At 44.6% G+C, this 17,666-nt stretch overlaps 1 protein-coding gene and 1 non-coding gene across 3 annotated transcripts in view; both read left to right on the forward strand.

Moving 5' to 3' along the window:
- Positions 1-17,666, forward strand: part of ubxn4 (UBX domain protein 4) — a 55,380-nt gene that overhangs the window by 5,550 nt on the left and 32,164 nt on the right. For both annotated transcript variants that reach the window (XM_046404141.1, XM_046404140.1), the window contains exons 3-4: positions 15,908-15,936; positions 17,254-17,372. In XM_046404141.1, coding sequence (XP_046260097.1) covers positions 15,908-15,936; positions 17,254-17,372 — 148 coding nt within the window. The remainder of the gene's footprint in view (positions 1-15,907; positions 15,937-17,253; positions 17,373-17,666) is intronic.
- LOC124067693 lies at positions 3,567-3,658 on the forward strand. The gene has a single exon (XR_006844799.1). It is a non-coding gene; the product is annotated as a U8 small nucleolar RNA (small nucleolar RNA).

Below are 17,666 nucleotides of genomic sequence, written 5' to 3' on the forward strand. Positions count from 1 at the left end.
GAATCTGTTACATATGAGGATGTCTCGCCTTCTGGGTTCCCACAGAGCTCCTATTGCCAGCAGATGTGGGAGAGTAATATTGAGCTGCAGTGCTAGATTGTGCTTGGTTAGACTATTTCATGTGATTGATTTTCTTAATTTATATTCATAATATTGGTCGCATACTCTGCCCACTTGATGATGCCTGTAAAGACATTTAAAAAAGTAGGATATATTCAGGTGAATGAAATGGAAAAAGTCCAGAAGTTTAATTACATTTGTCCAATGTGCTGTGCCTGCCATTCAGTTGTGAAGAAAAGGAGCACAACTGTTTTTGTTTAGATTCTGACAAAGCTGAGTTAAGAAGGTTGCTTGTTGTTACAGTAACACTATAAAGTATAACTGGCCAAATATTTATTCTGTCTACATTGTATGTTTTCTTATTTATTGTTTTGAAGGACAAAACCAAGTGTCCCTGGGTTGTCTATTTGTCATGGCCTTGTGACAGCCCTACATGTACAGTCTTTCTCTCCTAGAGAAAGTGGGCTTGGAGAGCATGAATATAGTCATAGGTTTTGTTTACCATGACAGCGTAGACACCATCTTTGCATTTTTTTCTGTAGAAAACTGATGTTCCTGATGCAGGTCCTGAAACATCTAAATGCTAACAAAAGAAGACACAAACGTATTCAATGTCAGAATGTGCTTCATACATGTCAACAGGAAATGCTACCTCGTTTCTGATTGGAATGAACATATTGCTAATTTAGATTACTGAGATTCTTTCCAAAGCTTTGTATCACTCCTTTTGCTTTGCTTCGTTTTGTTTCGTTGTCCCCTTATGTACTTGTGAGGACAGCAGTTTCAGCAGTGAAGCCCAGACCTTCCCCTCCCCCAGCTTGTCATACGTCTCTCCTTTGTGTCCTGTCTTCTCCTGGATGGACATGGCTAAAACATCAACTCCATTCCTCAGGGAATGGAGAACTCCATTCTTAAGGCTGTCCACCCGCTCCACCGCCTCCTCAAACAGACGGGAGGGTGTTCAGTCTCCCTGGACCTCCTGTAATCCACTATGACCTCCTTGGTCTTGCAAATGTTCAGGACGAGGTTGTTCCTGGAACACCACTGTGTCAGGTTCTGGACTTTGTCTCTGTAGTGATGAGAGCCACCACGGTGGTGTCGTCCGCAAACTCACCCTCTTCAGTCATGCGTGAGGAGGGTGAATAGGGCAGGGCTGAGCGCACAACCTTGATAGGATAAGTGGGGCAGATGTAGACTTCCCTATCCTCATCACCTGAGGCCTGTTGGTAAGGAAATCCCTGATCCAGGAGCAGAGCGAAGCTGACAAACCCAGGTTGTGGAGCTTCAGGGCCAGCATATATGGGGGAACAGTGTTGAAGGCTGTGCTGAAGTCCACAAATAGCATCCTAACATAGGTGTTCAGATGCTTTAGGTGAGTCAGGGCCGTGTGAAGCGCTAACGAGACAGCATCCTCTGTAAAACGGTTCTCCGTGTAGGCAAACTGCAGACTGTCCAGGCCAGCGGGGATGGCGTCCTTGATGTATCTTAGGAGGATCCTGTCAAAGCACTTCATGATAACTGGGGTCAGAGCGACAGGTCAGTAGTCGTTGAGGCAGGTGATGGTTGATTTCTTGGGCACAGGCACAATGATAGAGGACTTCAGGCACACAGGGACAGTTGCATAGACAGGTTGAAGATGTCCAGAAAGACTTCTGCCAGTTGGTCAGCGCATGACTTCAGAGTGCATCCTGACACCTTGTCTGGACCTGCAGCCTTGTTGATGTTGATCCTCCTCAAGGTGGAGGTCACTTGGTGCAGCTGCAGGACGAGAGGCTGATGCTGCACCTCTGGCTGAGGAGGATGTGCAGTTCTTCTGCTGTTTGGAGAGTCGACGCGTGCAAAGAAGCTGTTTAAGGTGTCAGGTGTTGTCCACCCATGGCTTTTGGTTAGGAAGAACCATGATTGTCTTTGTGGGTAGGACAGCATCAGTACAGAAGTGAACATAGGACAACACAGCTGACTTATATTCCTCCAGGTCTGTGTGCTCAAAGCAGTCCTGTAAGGCTGAGGAAGCCTCCTCAGTCCAAACCTAACCAGTTTAAACGAACACTTCACTGCCAGATATTCCAAATCGGGGGAGCAGAAGGTTCCTATTATGTCCGTTTCTGTACACCACGAGTTGTGAATGTACAGCGCCAAACCTCCGAGGGGCAATGGCAAGAGCCTCTATGGTCTGCTGCAGTTCGGGTGGGATAAAATCCAGCTTTGGAGGTGCAAGCAGTTTGGAGTTTTTCCCCAATTCCCACAATTCAGCCCTTTCGTACTGGATTAAGGCTTCAAGTGGTGAAAACACAACAACAACAAAAAAGAAAAACAACACGAATACAAACACATAAAGCCTCAAGCCTCGAGCCACTGCATGCACCCGCGCCACCATCTTGGAAAGAATGGAGGTGCTCATCTTCATCCCAGCCTCTTCACACTTGGCTACAAACCATCCCAATGTGAGCTAAAGTTCACTGTTTGATGGTCCCACAGTGGGGAGATTCTCAATGCCACAGCTGCACAAGGATAGCAAGATAAAGATGCAGAGAGGATAGCTTGACTGTCACCCTTCTCTTTCCCATTACCTGCACTGGGGAGTTTCCCTGGGATGGAGCTGGCTTTCCTGATGATTTTGCCCAGCCTGTTCCTGTCACAGATTCAAAAAGGTCCTTGAATCTGTGGTGGCATCGGCCCTATTCTGGAGTGGTCCACTGGGGCAGCAGTATCAGACACACAGTTGAAGCCCTCATGTGCTGTGGATGGTTGGTGAAGTGGTCTAGTCGCCATGTTGTAAGGTGTTGGTCAACCCCTGAGTGCTCCAACTTGTCCCTCAGCAACACAGGCTGCATGGTGTTTAAAGCACTGGAGAAATCAAAAAACATGATCTTCACAGTGCTCCCGGACTTGTCCAGGTAAGAGAGGCCCCTGTGCAGGAGGAACATGATTGTGTCATCCACTCCAATGCCAGTCTGTAGGCAAACAGGCTGTGGCTCTGTTGATAGAGTCACCAAATTGCAAAGGTGTATGAGGACCAGCCTCAGAGTGTTCATGAGGTGGGATGGCATTGCCACCGTCCTGTAGCTGTTAAGGTCCTTGGGTTATGGTACCTTCGGCACTGGTACCACACATGTTGTTTTCCACAGCTGTGGCACTTTCCCCAGCTTCAGACTCATGAAGATGTATTCCATTATACTGCATAGCTGGTCTGCACAAGACTTGAGGAGCTTGGACCTGCAGCCTTCCTCATCTTTATTCTTCTAAGCTCGGCTCTCATCTGGTCTGTAGTGAGGGATATATTGGAGCAGGGGCGCTGTGTACTGAAGGGAGTGGGGAATGGGTTTATGGCAGATGAAGTAGGAGGGGGTGGTTGTGAGCTAAAAGTTGTGGAGAGGGGGGTGGGGGTGGAACAGTTTGCTGGGAGTACAGGAGTGGGGGACTAGCAGCAGATATGGTTGGGTAGGGGAAGGGTAGCTGACTGAATAGTTTCAGGTGTCGATGTAGGTTCTCAGTCATCGTCAGTATCGTCAGTAAGGTATATCCTTACCTGTTACTCCATTCATGGAGTATCTCCGTCTTGTGGGGAACAGCAACACCCCACGAGATCCATTCTGATTTTTTTTTGGGGCAGTCGTGGATCAGCGGTTAGGGTGTCGGACCCGTAACCGGTGGATCGCTGGTTCGATTCCCCGTCCCGGTGTCCATGGCTGAGGTACCCTTGAGCAAGGTACCTAACCCCCCCACTGCTCCCCGGGCGCTGCACGCGGTCGCCCACTGCCCCGGGTTTGCTGTGTGTGTGTGCACGTCACTTGGGTGGGTTAAATGCAGAGAACAAATTTCATTGGAGTGAGTTCCCTCCAATGACAAGATATGTCACTTTCCTTCCTTTCCTTTTCCAGTCATCCGGGTCATGGTAGTTGAAATGCTAGAAGTGAAGGCAACTGGATATCTTTAGGTCGTTGAAGACATCTCACCTCACATCCGAAAGACTTCTTTTTCTGAGATTGAAGGGGAAAATCTAGCTATTTAACCCACCTTGGGGGTGATCTTGAGGGTCGTTAACACTGCCATCATGTGAGTTGTTATGGTCACATGAGCCAAGGAGTGGCTCATTAGCAAGTTGCTGTCTCACTCATGAGGGATGGTGTAAATGGAGGTTAAACTGTAAGAGGAGGGATCTCAAAGTGCACTATAGTTGGCTGAAAGTTGGTGTCGTAAGCCACCACCTCTGTTCAGTGATGAATGTTCTGTTCGGACATAGATGGACTCTTTCACACCTCACCATCAATCCTCTTTGTCCAAAATGTGAACATTAGAGTCCTCAGAGGTGTGTTCGTTATCCTTGAGATGCAGAGTCTGTGCAGTGGTTGTTTTTGTTTCCGCTATGTAAAGGTCTGAACACTACTCACTGCATTTGTATGTAGGTATTTTGTCTTTGGGATAGAGGGTTTTGCAGGGTTTGAAGAGTGTTGAGATGCTGTGCTTTGAGGTCATCCTTCAGAGTTTCTAAGACAACCCCGCCACATAGGGAACAACAATGTTTTTCTGTCTATTCTGTTCGTCAGTGGTTGAAATTTGTGTTGTTTTCTGTGTTTCCTGTTTGATTTGACAAAGGCCCAGTTTGGATAGCCACATCATCCATCGTCTTCAATGAGCACCATACAGTCCAGGAATGGTATCTTATTCCCCTTAGGATCTTCCCTCGTGAACTTGTGAATTTGAGTTGATGTGTTCAGTGAAGGCCTCTACTTCTCGCGTTTTGATTTTGACCCAGGTGTCGTCCACATACTTAAACAAGTGGCTAGGTTTTGTTCCTCTGAAGGAGTTCAGTGCTTTGCTTTCAAACTCCTCCATGTAGAGGTTGGGTGACAACAGTGAGCCCATGGCACATCCGTGCTTTTATCTGTGGAGCTTGAAATTGGTAGTAAGGCCAAGCAGGGTGCAGATCTGGTCCAGGGAAATTAGAATTGTCCTGCTGTAGTTGTTTTGTTTTTTTTTGACTGTTTCCACTGCCTTGGTTTTGGGTATGCAGGTGAAAAGTGAGGGGACATCAAAGGATACCATGATTTCGTCTGGGTCTAGTCTGAGTTCCTGGACTTTGTCAGTGAAGTTTCTAGAATTATGAATGTGATGGGGAGTATTTACCACCACTGGACCGAAAATGGCATTTACAGATATTGTAGGTGACAGAGTTTATACTGCTAACAATGTCTCTGAGTGGGGCTCCTTCCTTGTGTATATATATATATATATACACACACACACACAAGGTGTGGTTTCCCCTGGGTAAAGTCGGTAGTAGAATGGGCGGTTGATGGTTTCATCCTTTACCAGTTGTTGTAGAAAATCTACGACTATCAAGATTTTGTAGGTACTGCGGTTGCTGAGGAGTGAGGTTATTTTTGCTTGGTAGTCAGCTCTGTTGAGGACTACGGTGCGTCTTCCCTTGTGTGCCAGCAATATTGTGATGTTCTGGTCTTTGCTCAGGGATGTTATGACCTACCTTTCCTGAAAGGTGAGATTGGAAGGAGGTGTCTCCATAAACCGCATGATGTTACAATCCCCGTTTTACAAAATAGGGTTGGCCTATCAATACAGTTTGGTTTTTGTCTGTTTCTCAGCTCAGGGTTCAGTTCACACCCACCCTCTGCCCCTCTTCTATCTGCCTTTCTCCCTCCACTCTGAGTGCAGCTGTTGGGCCTATGAACATAAACCAGTGGCACTGGTCAGTAACTTTAAGGCACTCTAGACCAACCTTTGACTTTCCCTCAAAGCACATCTGTCTGGTATCTATAAGGACACTCTGATGGCCAGCCCTTGTATTTTGGCCTCCTAGACCATTTACCCCACATATGTCAAACTGGTCCACAGGAGGGCCAGTGTGGCTGCAGGTTTTTGTGCCAACCAACCAAGAGCACACCGTTTGACCAATCAACTGTCTGAAGACGGAGATCAGTTGATTAAATGAGTCAAGTCTGGTGTGCTGCTACTTGGTTGGAAAGAAAACCTGCAGCCACACCGGCCCTCCTGTGGACCAGTTTGACATGCCTGATTTACCCTGACTAAACCACATTTGCACAGCCTCCTTTGCATCAAACTCTTCTTAGCTAGGTCCCTCCATACTTGTTCTAATCAAATCCTCTACTACATGCAGGGACCCCCTGACATCAGACTGTATCCTCTTCTGTGCAGAAAATCCCCTTTCACACACAGCAGAAGACTTTTAGACTTAGACTTAGACTTAGACTTTCTTTATTTGTCATTTGGATTTTCATCACAAACGAAATTTCGGTACAGTGGCTCAAGCATAGCAGGAATTACCGACATATTCTTTATAAAAGAAAAAGTAAAAAATATAATATATACACAAATAAATATGCAGTAAAAAGTACTTGAAAGTGAGGTAGTTTGTATAAAAAAAGTCAGTCAGCATATATACATATGTAATTATTATTGCACAGTGAGTATTTGTAATAAATAGTACTTTTGTGGATGTACAGAATATAAATATATTGCACAGTAAATGAATGGGCTGTAGTCCTGAGTGGTGTTTGTGTGGTTGAGGAGGGGAAGTGATCAAGTAGAGTTAAGTAGTCTTATGGCATATGGAAAGAAGCTGTTTGCGAGTCTGGCTGTTCTGCACCGCATGCTGCGGAATCTTCTGCCAGACTTCAGCAGTGAGAACAGACCGTGGTGAGGGTGGGAGGGGTCACTGGTGATGTTGTGGGCCCTGGTCAGGCAGCGTTTCCTTGCAATGTCCTGGAGAGGAGGGAGTGGAGTCCCAATGATTTTCTCCGCTGTCCTCACCACCCTCTGTAGTGATTTCCAGTCAGAGGCACTACAGGCCGCTGACCAGACTGAGATGCAGCTGGTCAGGATGCTCTCTATAGTTCCTCTGTAGAAGGTGGTGAGGATGGGAGCGGGTAGTTGTACTCTCCTCATCCGGCGAAGAAAGTGCATGCGCTGCTGGGCCCTCTTTACCAGAGTGCCAGTGTGATTGGACCAGGTTAAAGAGTCAGTTATCTGCACCCCCAGGAACCTGGTGCTGCTGACAATCTCCACTGCTGCATTGTTGATGGTGAGAGGGGTGTGGCTGGGCCGGTTCCTCCTGAAGTCCACAATGATCTCTTTTGTTTTAGAGACATTCAGGATCAGGTTGTTGGTGTCACACCAGACTGCCAGGTGTTTCACCTCCTCTCTGTAGGCCTGCTCATCGTTGTTCGTGATGAGGCCCACTACTGTTGTGTCGTCTGCGAACTTCACAATGTGGTTGGTAGTGGACCTGGCGTAGCAGTCATGTGTCATAAGTGTGAACAGCAGCGGACTCAGGACACAGCCCTGAGGGGAGCCGGTGCTCAGAGAGATGACACTGGAGACGCTGTTTCCCACCCGCACACGCTGAGGTCTGTTGGTGAGGAAATCAAGCAGCCAGTTGCAGAGGTGGGTGTTATATCCAAGGGGGGCCAGTTTATTTATCAGGTGTTGTGGAATGATGGTATTGAATGCGGAGCTGAAATCCAGAAACAGCATCCGCACGTGTGTGTTTTCCCCTTCCAGATGCTCCAGGCTCCGATGGACTGTGGAGGAGATGGCATCCTCTGTGGAGCGGTTGCGGCGATAAGCAAACTGGTACGGGTCGAATATTGAGGGGAGTCCAGAAACCATATGGTCCTTTACCAGCCTCTCAAAGCACTTCATCATGATTGGTGTAAGTGCAACTGGGCGGTAGTCGTTGAGGGAGGAGGTTGTGTTGTTTTTGGGTACCGGTACGATGATGGCAGTTTTGAAACAGGATGGTACCACAGCCTGGTGAAGTGATGTATTGAAAATGTCTGTGAGAACCCCAGCCAGCTGGTCAGCACATTCCTTGAGCACTCTTCCTGGTATGTTGTCAGGGCCAGCTGCTTTCCGGGCATTCACCTTCCTCAGGGTTCTCCGGACATCAGCTGAATCCAGGCGGAGTATCTGCTCACCTGGGCGAGGAATGGATTTTACTGCTGAGGTGGTGTTCAGTGCCTCGAACCTCCCAAAGTGTTTGTTCAGTTGGTTGAGGAAGCTAGTGTTGTTCTCACAGGAAGGGGTAGGAGCCTTGTAGTCAGTAATAGATTGGATGCCCTGCCACATCCGTCTGGTGTTAGTGGGGTCATTGAAAAGGTCCTGTATTTTTTGTCCATGAGCGCGCTTGGCCAGTCTTATAGCCCGGTTCAGGTTGGCTCTAGCTGTTTTCAGAGCCACCATGTCACCCGACTTGAAAGCCTCATTTCTTGCTTTCAGCCTTGCACGTACCTCACTGGTCATCCAGGGTTTCTCATTTGCCCGGGTGGTGATAGTTTTTACCACGCTAACATCCTCCGAACATTTCTGGATGTATCCTGACACAGATTCAGCATACTCCTCAATGTCCACGGCAGCTGACTTAAACATGTCCCAGTCAGTAGACTCGAAACAGTCTTGTAGGGCATCCATGGCTCCTGCAGGCCAAATCCTCACCTGTTTCACAGTGGGCTTATCCCTGATCAATAGGGGCTTATATGCAGGAATTAGCATCACAGAGAGGTGGTCTGAGGAGCCGAGGTGGGGGCGGGGTGTTGCCTTGAAAGCCCCTTTGATGTTGCTGTAGATCAGGTCCAGCGTATTCTCGCCTCTCGTGGCAAAATCCACATACTGGTGGAAGTGAGGAAATACAGTTTTCATATTGGCCTGATTAAAGTCCCCTGCCACCATAAACACCCCCTCTGGATGTGCAGCTTGCAGGTCACTGATGGAGCGGTAGAGGACATTCATGGCATCTCTGGTGTTTGCACTGGGTGGAATGTACACTGCTGTGATGATGATAGCAGTGAATTCCCGAGGCAGATAAAAAGGTCTGCATTTCACCGTCAGTAGTTCCACATCAGGAGAACAGTGACATGTGATCTTCTCTGCATTGCTACACCAGTTGTTGTTTATGTATATGCAGACCCCACCGCCCCGTGATTTGCCAGTGAGAGAGCTGTCTCTGTCTAACCTGAATGTTGTTAGCCCCTCCATGCTAACGGCGTCATCCGGTACAGATGGAGTCAGCCAGGTCTCTGTGAGAATGATGGCGCAGCAGTCTCTCGTTTCCCGCCTGGTGGTCATCTCTAGCTTTAGGTGATCCAGTTTGTTCTCTAGGGAACGGACATTGGAGAGCAGGACGGAGGGTAGCGGCGACCTGAACGGGTTAGCCTTTAGCTTGGCTTGTAGCCCCGCTCGACACCCCCGCTTCCTCTTCCTGTCGCACCGCCTCCGCCTCCCCCGTTGTCGGACACCGCTGGTACGAGGCTCCGCTGCACCACAGGCCGCTGGATGTAGCTGGCGCAGCAGTCCGAGGCTGTTAAGGAGCTCCAATGTGGACGCGTCTACGTGCCCATAACCACTGTTTTCTGCCAGATCTAACACTTCCTCTCTGTTTAGATAAGTTCGCTGCCAGTTCCTATTTAAGCTTCGTGAATTTGATGAGTTGTTCGCCAATATATCTGTCGGTAAATCTGTTAGCGCTGTCGGAGCCACTGCAGCCGCAGCCGACACGGGCGCCGCCATCTTGGACACTGGAAGGACCAGCATGATGTGCACAAGATGTAGGATATTCTACAAGGAAAAAATATTAGCTTAGGTTGGATTAAATCGAAAAGTCATACAGTGAACCCTCGTTTATCGCGGGGGTTGCGTTCCAAAAATAACCCGCGATAAGTGAAATCCGCGAAGTAGATATCTTTATTTTTACTATTATTTTACAATGCAATATTGTACTATAGAATGAAACAAAACATCAAAACTTGTTTTCAGGCCTAAAATGTGTTTAAGAAATACAAATATTAACATTTTTTAAACAAAAACTATGATATAAAACAGGATTTATTCTCGCACGCGTATTTCACAGTCCGTCCAGCTGTGCCTCTTCGTCCTGACTCCGCTGCTCTGTAGCGTCTTTTTCCACTGAAGGCTGCGCAGGAGTCTTTCCCCGAGAGAAGAACATCGTTATGGGTAGTTGTCAATATCAACAATATCAACTTTTTCACTTCTATACAGTAAAGCCCCGAAGCCAATTAGGATTCAGAGCACAATGCACTGTAAAAAAAAAAAAAAGCGCGTAAAATATAAGCACTGTAAAAAAAAAAAAACGCGAAGCTGCGATAAGTGAAGCGCGATATAGCGAGGGTTCACTGTACTTGGAAAAAAAGATTAACAAGGACATACGTACCTTGTACTCCGCACAGAATGGCAACTTTATTAACATCATCTCCCACAGGGCAAGGTAGGATTTGTCCATGTAGTTTCGAAAGATAGACATCTTCATGAACTGATACTCCTCTCTAGCAAGATTGACATCACAACTACTTCTGAAAAGTGTAAAGGAAAAAGCCAATCAAACAATCTATGTTTCTGTAGGATAAAAGTAGGTGTTTGAAATGTTCTTTTTTTATACTTTCTTTTATGTTTTGTTATGATCGGTCAAAAAGTTAAAACAGTGGAGAAGTGGTCCAGCTCCTGTGCACCATAGGCTGTCAGCTGGTCTTTCTGCTCTGGCCGGGAATCATGACTGAAGATCTTGAACGACCTCACTGCCTTTGCTGTTGCTGATGTGGAATCTTCGTCTAAAAAGAGAAAGGAAGAGTTAAGAGATAATAGACAAAGATGAAAGTATCATTATTGTAGCTTTATAATTACAGTATATTTATTTAATATTTATAATGTTGTGCCTTTTTTCCTAAAAAACAACTCAGAAACAAAAATGGATCAAATAACTGCTCACCTGATACAAAGGGTGAAGCTCACTGTCTTCCTCCTGTCGTCTTCTCTGAGCCTGAAGGTCTGCCACTAATTCTGCGAGCTTCTCACCTGGCTTGCATCTCACAGACATGGCCTCAACAGTTGCAATGACATTCTCAATCCCATTTATAGCCTGTATGGAAACAGTCAAGGGGAACTTCATATGGTCAGAATAAAATTATTTGTACTCTGATTTAATAAACTTCAACATTCTTCTAACCAGTCAATGTACATGTCAATATTACCTGAGGCAGAATTACATCAGTCCTCTGAAGGAGGAGGCTGAATTTGCTGATGGCCTCAAACAAGTCAGCTCAAAAGTGACAAAATCCAGCAAAGCTCCCATCTTCAATCATCTTCTTGACCTCCAAAACACAAGTCCCAATCAGTAACCACTTACCATCAATAACCAACCACAAACCATTATCAGTAATTTTTACATATCCAAAAGATGTACTTATTTTGAAATTAAATGTGGACCTTTCTTGCTCTCCCACTGATATCAGCATTGGTTGATGATGTTGATGATGCAGTCAGATGTTCCATGTGGAAGTAAATTGGCCAGGATTCTGCAGGGTTTGGTCCTTTCCTCCTGTTTGTGGAAGCCAGCGTGTCCCACTGATGCTACCTGGAACATTGACATGCACACCCAGCTCCTCTCCGAGTGCTCTCAGTTCTCTATTAGACTTGCTGCTGAAGTGGTATGTCTTCCGCACCGTATTGAGGAGATTGTAGACCTGATCCACCACAGGGATTTTTCTTTGCACAGAAAGCATTGCTAGCTCCAGCCTACAACTCAAATGAGTTAACATTCAAAAGATATTTTTTAAGTAGCCTAACTTTGTATATAACCTACCGGTGAGGCATGCAATGAAATGGAACAACAAAAGCCCCTGCCTCAGCTTGGAGGAGTTGGATTATGCCTCCTTTATGCCCAAGATTGACAGCTGCACCATCAGCTCCCATGGCATCTGTCTTCTCTAACCACCCTGTTTCTGTCCCTAGTAGCTTGAAGGCCTCGTTGGTGGTCTCATAAACTCCTTAAAAATTGACATTTTATATTACATATTATATTGACATATAACAAGCGTCCTTCATCTTCTCGTGTGTCCTCCGTTTTAGTGTATCTGCTATTATCTCAATGAACTGTGCACGTTCAGTGTCGTTTTCCGTCCATTTTTTCTTTGAAGCCCGAGTTGACCTTTAAATATCGGCAGTTCCTCTTTTGCAGTGAAAAACCCCATGTTAAACTCCAGTATTACTTCGGCCCCCCTGCGCTGTGATTAGCAGTCTCTTGCCTTCTAAAGGCTTCTTTGAGAGGCGCTGCCTCTGTGAACAAGTCACAGCATATTTATGTTTTACACTAGCGTTATGTTTTACCAGTGTGTCGTGTTTCATCTGAGTTATGCCTGTATCTTCTGCAAATTTTGTGTTCCCGGCATGTTGTGGATAACGACAACAGAACTTACAGTTCATTGAATTGTTGTCTTTGCAGTACTGAAGCCAGGTAAATTCATGTAGCCAGTTGTCAAGAAAGCTACTTTTTCAGGGTTTTTTCGCTATAGCTGAGTCAGGACATGCCTTGTCCTCTAGTAGGCTAGTCTCTGGCTGTAATGGGCCTAACCCGCAAGACAGGATAGGGAGAAAGAACTGATTAATTGTTCGCTTAACCAGTGTACCGTTCATTCATCCGCCACCATTGTTAAGTCAAGTCAAGTCAAGTCAAGTCAACTTTATTTGTACAGCCCATTTTTACAAGCAGTTTGTCTCAAAGGGCTTAACATAACATCAGCAACATCCTCTGCCCTTCGACCCTCACATCGACTAAGGAAAAACTCCCAGAAAAACCTTTAACAGGAAAAAATGGAAGAAACCTCAGGGTGAGCAACAGAGGAGGGATCCCTCACCCAGGACGGGCAGACGTGCAATGGATGTTGTACAGGCAGGAAAGCAATTTGCAACATGAGAAATGACATTACTAAAAAAATAAGCAAAACAAAATCTCAACTGTTTAGTTTCACTTTTTGCTACCACCTCAATATGATTTTAACATTTCACAGGTTATAAGAAAATTATAGTAATGAAAATTATAATGAACTGCTGTAACATTCATGTATTCTTTTTTTTTTTTTTTTTTTTTTATGTGATGTTGAGAATCACTATCCTATCAGTTCGATTTCGGCCCGTAGGGAGAACCACCCCGCCGATAGTCGGTACACAGAGGAATGACAGGCAGATGTCAACAATACACACTGGGTTGGTCATAGAGCCGGCTACAGTTCAACTTGAAGATCTGGATGGAGAGATACCTGCAGAAAGATACAGAGAGAGAGAGAGAGAGAGAGAGAGGGAGGGAGAGACACAAGACTACGAGGAGCACTGGACACACAGTTAGTGACATAAAATAATGAACTGCATGTTAATCTGACGAGGGGAGAGGATAGAAGAGGAGAAGGAGGAGGGGAAACTGCTTGGTGGATCATGTTTGTGTCCCCCGGCAGCATAGGCCTATAGCAGCTTAGCTATGATAGAGATTTAAAGATTAACAGTTAGTCAGACCTATTCTACCTGTGGCTATATATCATGAGGTGAGTGAAACTATGCCTACCAGCCCTACACACTGTATTTGGTGCTAACTATATGCTTTACTAAACAGAAAGGTTTTAAGTTTAGTCTTAAAAGTGGAGGTGGTGTCTGCCTGTCGAACCCAGATTGGCAACTGGTTCCACAGTAGGGGTGCCTGATAGCTAAAGGCTCGTCCTCCCGTTCTACTTTTATAAATTCTGGGAACTGTAAGTAAACCTGCACTCTGTGATCTGAGTGATCTATTGGGAATATATGGGACTATTAGATCCTGCAGGTATGATGGGGCTAGTCCATTTAGGGCCTTATATGTAAGTAGGAGAATTTTAAAGTCTATTCTGAATTTTACCGGAAGCCAGTGAAGAGAAGCTAAGATGGGGGAGATATGATCCCTTTTACTGATTCCTGTTAAAACTCTAGCTGCTGCATTTTGGATCAGCTGCAGGTTATTAATAGAATAATTTGGACATCCTGACAATAGTGAGTTGCAGTAGTCCAGCCTAGAAGTAACAAAAGCATGAACAAGTTTTTCAGCATCACTCTGAGAGAGGACGCTCCTAATCTTGGCGATATTACGGAGGTGAAAGAAGGCGGTCTTAGAGGTCTGTTTAATGTGATGAATAAATGACACGTCTTGATCAAAGATAACGCCGAGGTTCCTTGCAGTCGTACTGGAGGCCAAAGTAATGCCATCCAGAGAGAGAATATTATCAGCTATTCTATTTCTAAGGTGTTTGGGGCCTAGAACAATGATCTCAGTTTTGTCTGAGTTTAATAATAAAAAATTGGAGGTCATCCAGTCCTTTATGTCCTTAAGACATGCCTGGAGTCTGGCTAACGGCTCTGTTTCTTCAGGCTTTAAGGATAAGTACAGCTGAGTGTCATCAGCATAACAATGAAAGTTTATGCCATGTTTCTGAATAATATTTCCTAGAGGGAGCATGTATAAGGTGAACAGGATCGGCCCAAGCACTGAACCTTGTGGAACACCGAGGCTAACCCTTATATATGAAGAGGAAACATTATTAACTTGAGCAAAGTGAAATCTATCTGTTAAATATGATTTGAACCAGCGTAGTGCAGTCCCTGTGATCCTAGTCTCATGTTCTAATCTGTGTAATAAAATGCTGTGATCTACAGTGTCGAAAGCAGCACTGAGATCTAGCAAAACAAGTATGGAGACAAGCCCCCGGTCTGATGCCATGAGGAGGTCATTTGTGACTTTAACCAGTGCTGTTTCTGTGCTGTGATGGGCTCTAAAACCAGACTGAAACATCTCAAAGAGACTGTACCTGTGTAGGTGATCAATCAACTGATTTGCAACCACTCTTTCGAGTATTTTAGATAAGAACGGGAGGTTGGATATCGGCCTATAGTTTGCTAAGATGTCTGGGTCAAGTGAAGGTTTTTTAAGCAAAGGTCTAATGACAGCAGCTTTAAACGCCTGTGGTACATAACCTGTTGTTAAGGATAAGTTGATCTGATCTAAGAGGGAAACGCCAATCAAGGGATAACTGAGTTAACTGAGTCAAACTGACACACCCCCTTCCCCTGCTTGCGAAGTAGGCCTATAGATAAACTCCAGTCCAGTACCCTTCCCCTCTCTCTCATTAGCTACTTACAGCCATCAATATCTATGCTGCTTCCATTCCCTCACTAACATTGGCCAGCCACCTGCAGCCTCAGATTTCAGAATATTTGCCCCTTCCACTTAAAAAAGAAAGGCTACCAATCGTGCGCGAGTGGGTGTGGATTTTACTGGCACACTGCCTGAAATTTACACATGCACAAGTACCTCAGGAAATTACTCCCGTCTCCTGATTTGGTCGCGGCCTGGAGCCCTTTTTAGCGGAAAACAGGCTTCATGTAGGCTATTACTAGGCTACTTTTGACATGGAGATGCTTGGATTCTTTGACTCTTAAAAGAGGGATAAATTGGCATTTTTTGAGGGGGCACTTTCCATAGGCTAAAGTTGCTTCTCTGAAATGGGATAGCCTACCTAAAACAGGGATTGCAAACCAGTTGGCCAAATTCAACTATATCTCATACGTAATTAAATTATCAGTAGGCTAAATGAAGTAGCAATGCAAATTCACCTACCAAAGTGTGATGACTTGATTAATCCGTGCACAACTGCCCTTGCAACTTGTGAAGTTTTGCATTTGAACCGCAAGGTTGCAAGGATAACTTTTACAGAAGCAAGCCCCTGTCAACGATATGGCACCAAGCCAGATTTGATGTGCGTTGATGTGTTGAAATCCATTTTGTTCTTTGAAATAGAAAGGACTCCGTATACCATGGATTGTAATTTCTTTTGTACCATGCACACTACACAAGTCTTCTCTCATTCCAAAAAATGCAAATGACTTCTGCATCTTCATTTAACGATTAACTTATTTTTTTAATTCATAAGACAGTTTGATATAATACATACCAGATATTTGTGTTTGGAGTTTGACTATGTTATGTATTTTTTTTTTTTTTTTACAGCGAGACATGTGTGCAGTTCTCCCAGATCTGTATCCTTTTTTTTGTTAGAGTGGAGCTACTCCACCTCGTCACGGTATGTGGACTCATCCTCCTCATGATGAACCCCACCTCGTGATGAGTAGCTGTATCCAGAATGGATGAATGAAGCCAGGTCTCTGTGAAGAGCAGAATACAGCTGTCCCTCACGATGTTGTTCGTTTCAGTTCATCACTCTCTTTAGTGAGGGATCTTGCATTGGTGAGAAGGACACTGGGAAGCGTTAGTTTGTGTGGCTACCTCTGTAGTCACTCCAGCACACCAGCTCTGCAGCGTTACTTCTGCTTTCTTTCCCTGCGTTGCTTTCGTTGCCTTCACGCTGGGATTATAATATATAATAATATATCTCCATGGAGAACTGGGGCGTCCACTGGGATAACAGGAAATTGCAATAGTCCAACCACGAGGTAATCAATGCATGGAATAGTTTTTCTGCATCTTTCTGAGACATAATGTGCCTAACTTTTGCAATGTTGCGAATGTGAAAGAAGCCAGTCCATGAAATTTGAGCTATGTGTGACTTTAAGGACATATCCTGATCAAAAATAACTCCCACTTTTATACTGGGGCTGGACACGAAGGTAATGCCATCCAGGGTAGTTATATCACTAGATAATTAGCTTCTAAGATGTGTAGGGCCCAGCACAATAACTTAAGTTTCATCTGAGTTTAGAAGTATAAAATTGACAGTTTATACTTGTTGATTAATTCAGTGCTGAGTCTGTTACTCTTGCTAATGTTATTTCATGTTTTTTGTATCATACTTAATGCTGGACAAAAATGTTTTCTGCACTGATGTTTGGTAGTGATAATTATTTTCAGTGTTCAGGTAATATGTGTATTTTACCTCACAGTCAAAACTTGTATGGGCCAAATATTTTATTTATATATTTTACATTTGTGTGCTGTAATTTTCACTCGTGCAGTTAAATGCTGCACTGTATACTAGGATAAAGAAGCACAGTGATGGCACACTAGCAGCTGAGGTGGGCTGAGTGTACAATATCGTAGTTAAACAACATAGTTCAGAAGAATAATGTAGGTATGACTTAAGTTTAGCTGATAACAATCCAATAATACTGTATATGATCAGATCAAAACAGGACAACTTCAGTCTTTTGACAGGGCATCACATCATTTTGTCTTACCATAATTATCTTTTTTTTTAATTCTTTTAATAGTTTTCTATGACTAGTTGTAATGGTTTTCCATATGTAAGTGATAAGATTATTATTTATACCTGTGTAAACTCTAAATACTATGAAATGCCTGTTGCTGGGAACTTGCTCCTTAACCCATTCTGCGTGTAGATCCAGTGGTGTGCATACCCTCTAGCTTCTTTATCGGAGCGAATGGAATTCCACTGGAGGTCATTGGTGGCAGTGTGTCTGCTGAAGAACTGATGAAAAGAATCAACAGAGTTAAGCAGGTATGGGTGCAAAGACTAATTTGCAATGAGCTCATGACTGTGTCCTTGTATTTTATCTGACCGTCCAAAGTATCCCTTAATAATCTGTGCATGTTTTTAACCATTGTCCTGAAAGAAATATCTCACCAGCTATTAAATGGAATGTTACTGAATAATTGGCAATGTGGGTCCTCTTGCAGGATGAATTTTAATTTGTGATCTTCAGTGATTTTCTGACTTGAATGCCATTATCGTGTCAAAATTTACATTTAGGTAGGTAGGTTTATGACCAGATACCTGCAAAACTGTCATCCC

This window comes from Scatophagus argus, chromosome 11, assembly GCF_020382885.2.
Source record: "Scatophagus argus isolate fScaArg1 chromosome 11, fScaArg1.pri, whole genome shotgun sequence".
NCBI lineage: Eukaryota > Metazoa > Chordata > Actinopteri > Scatophagidae > Scatophagus > Scatophagus argus.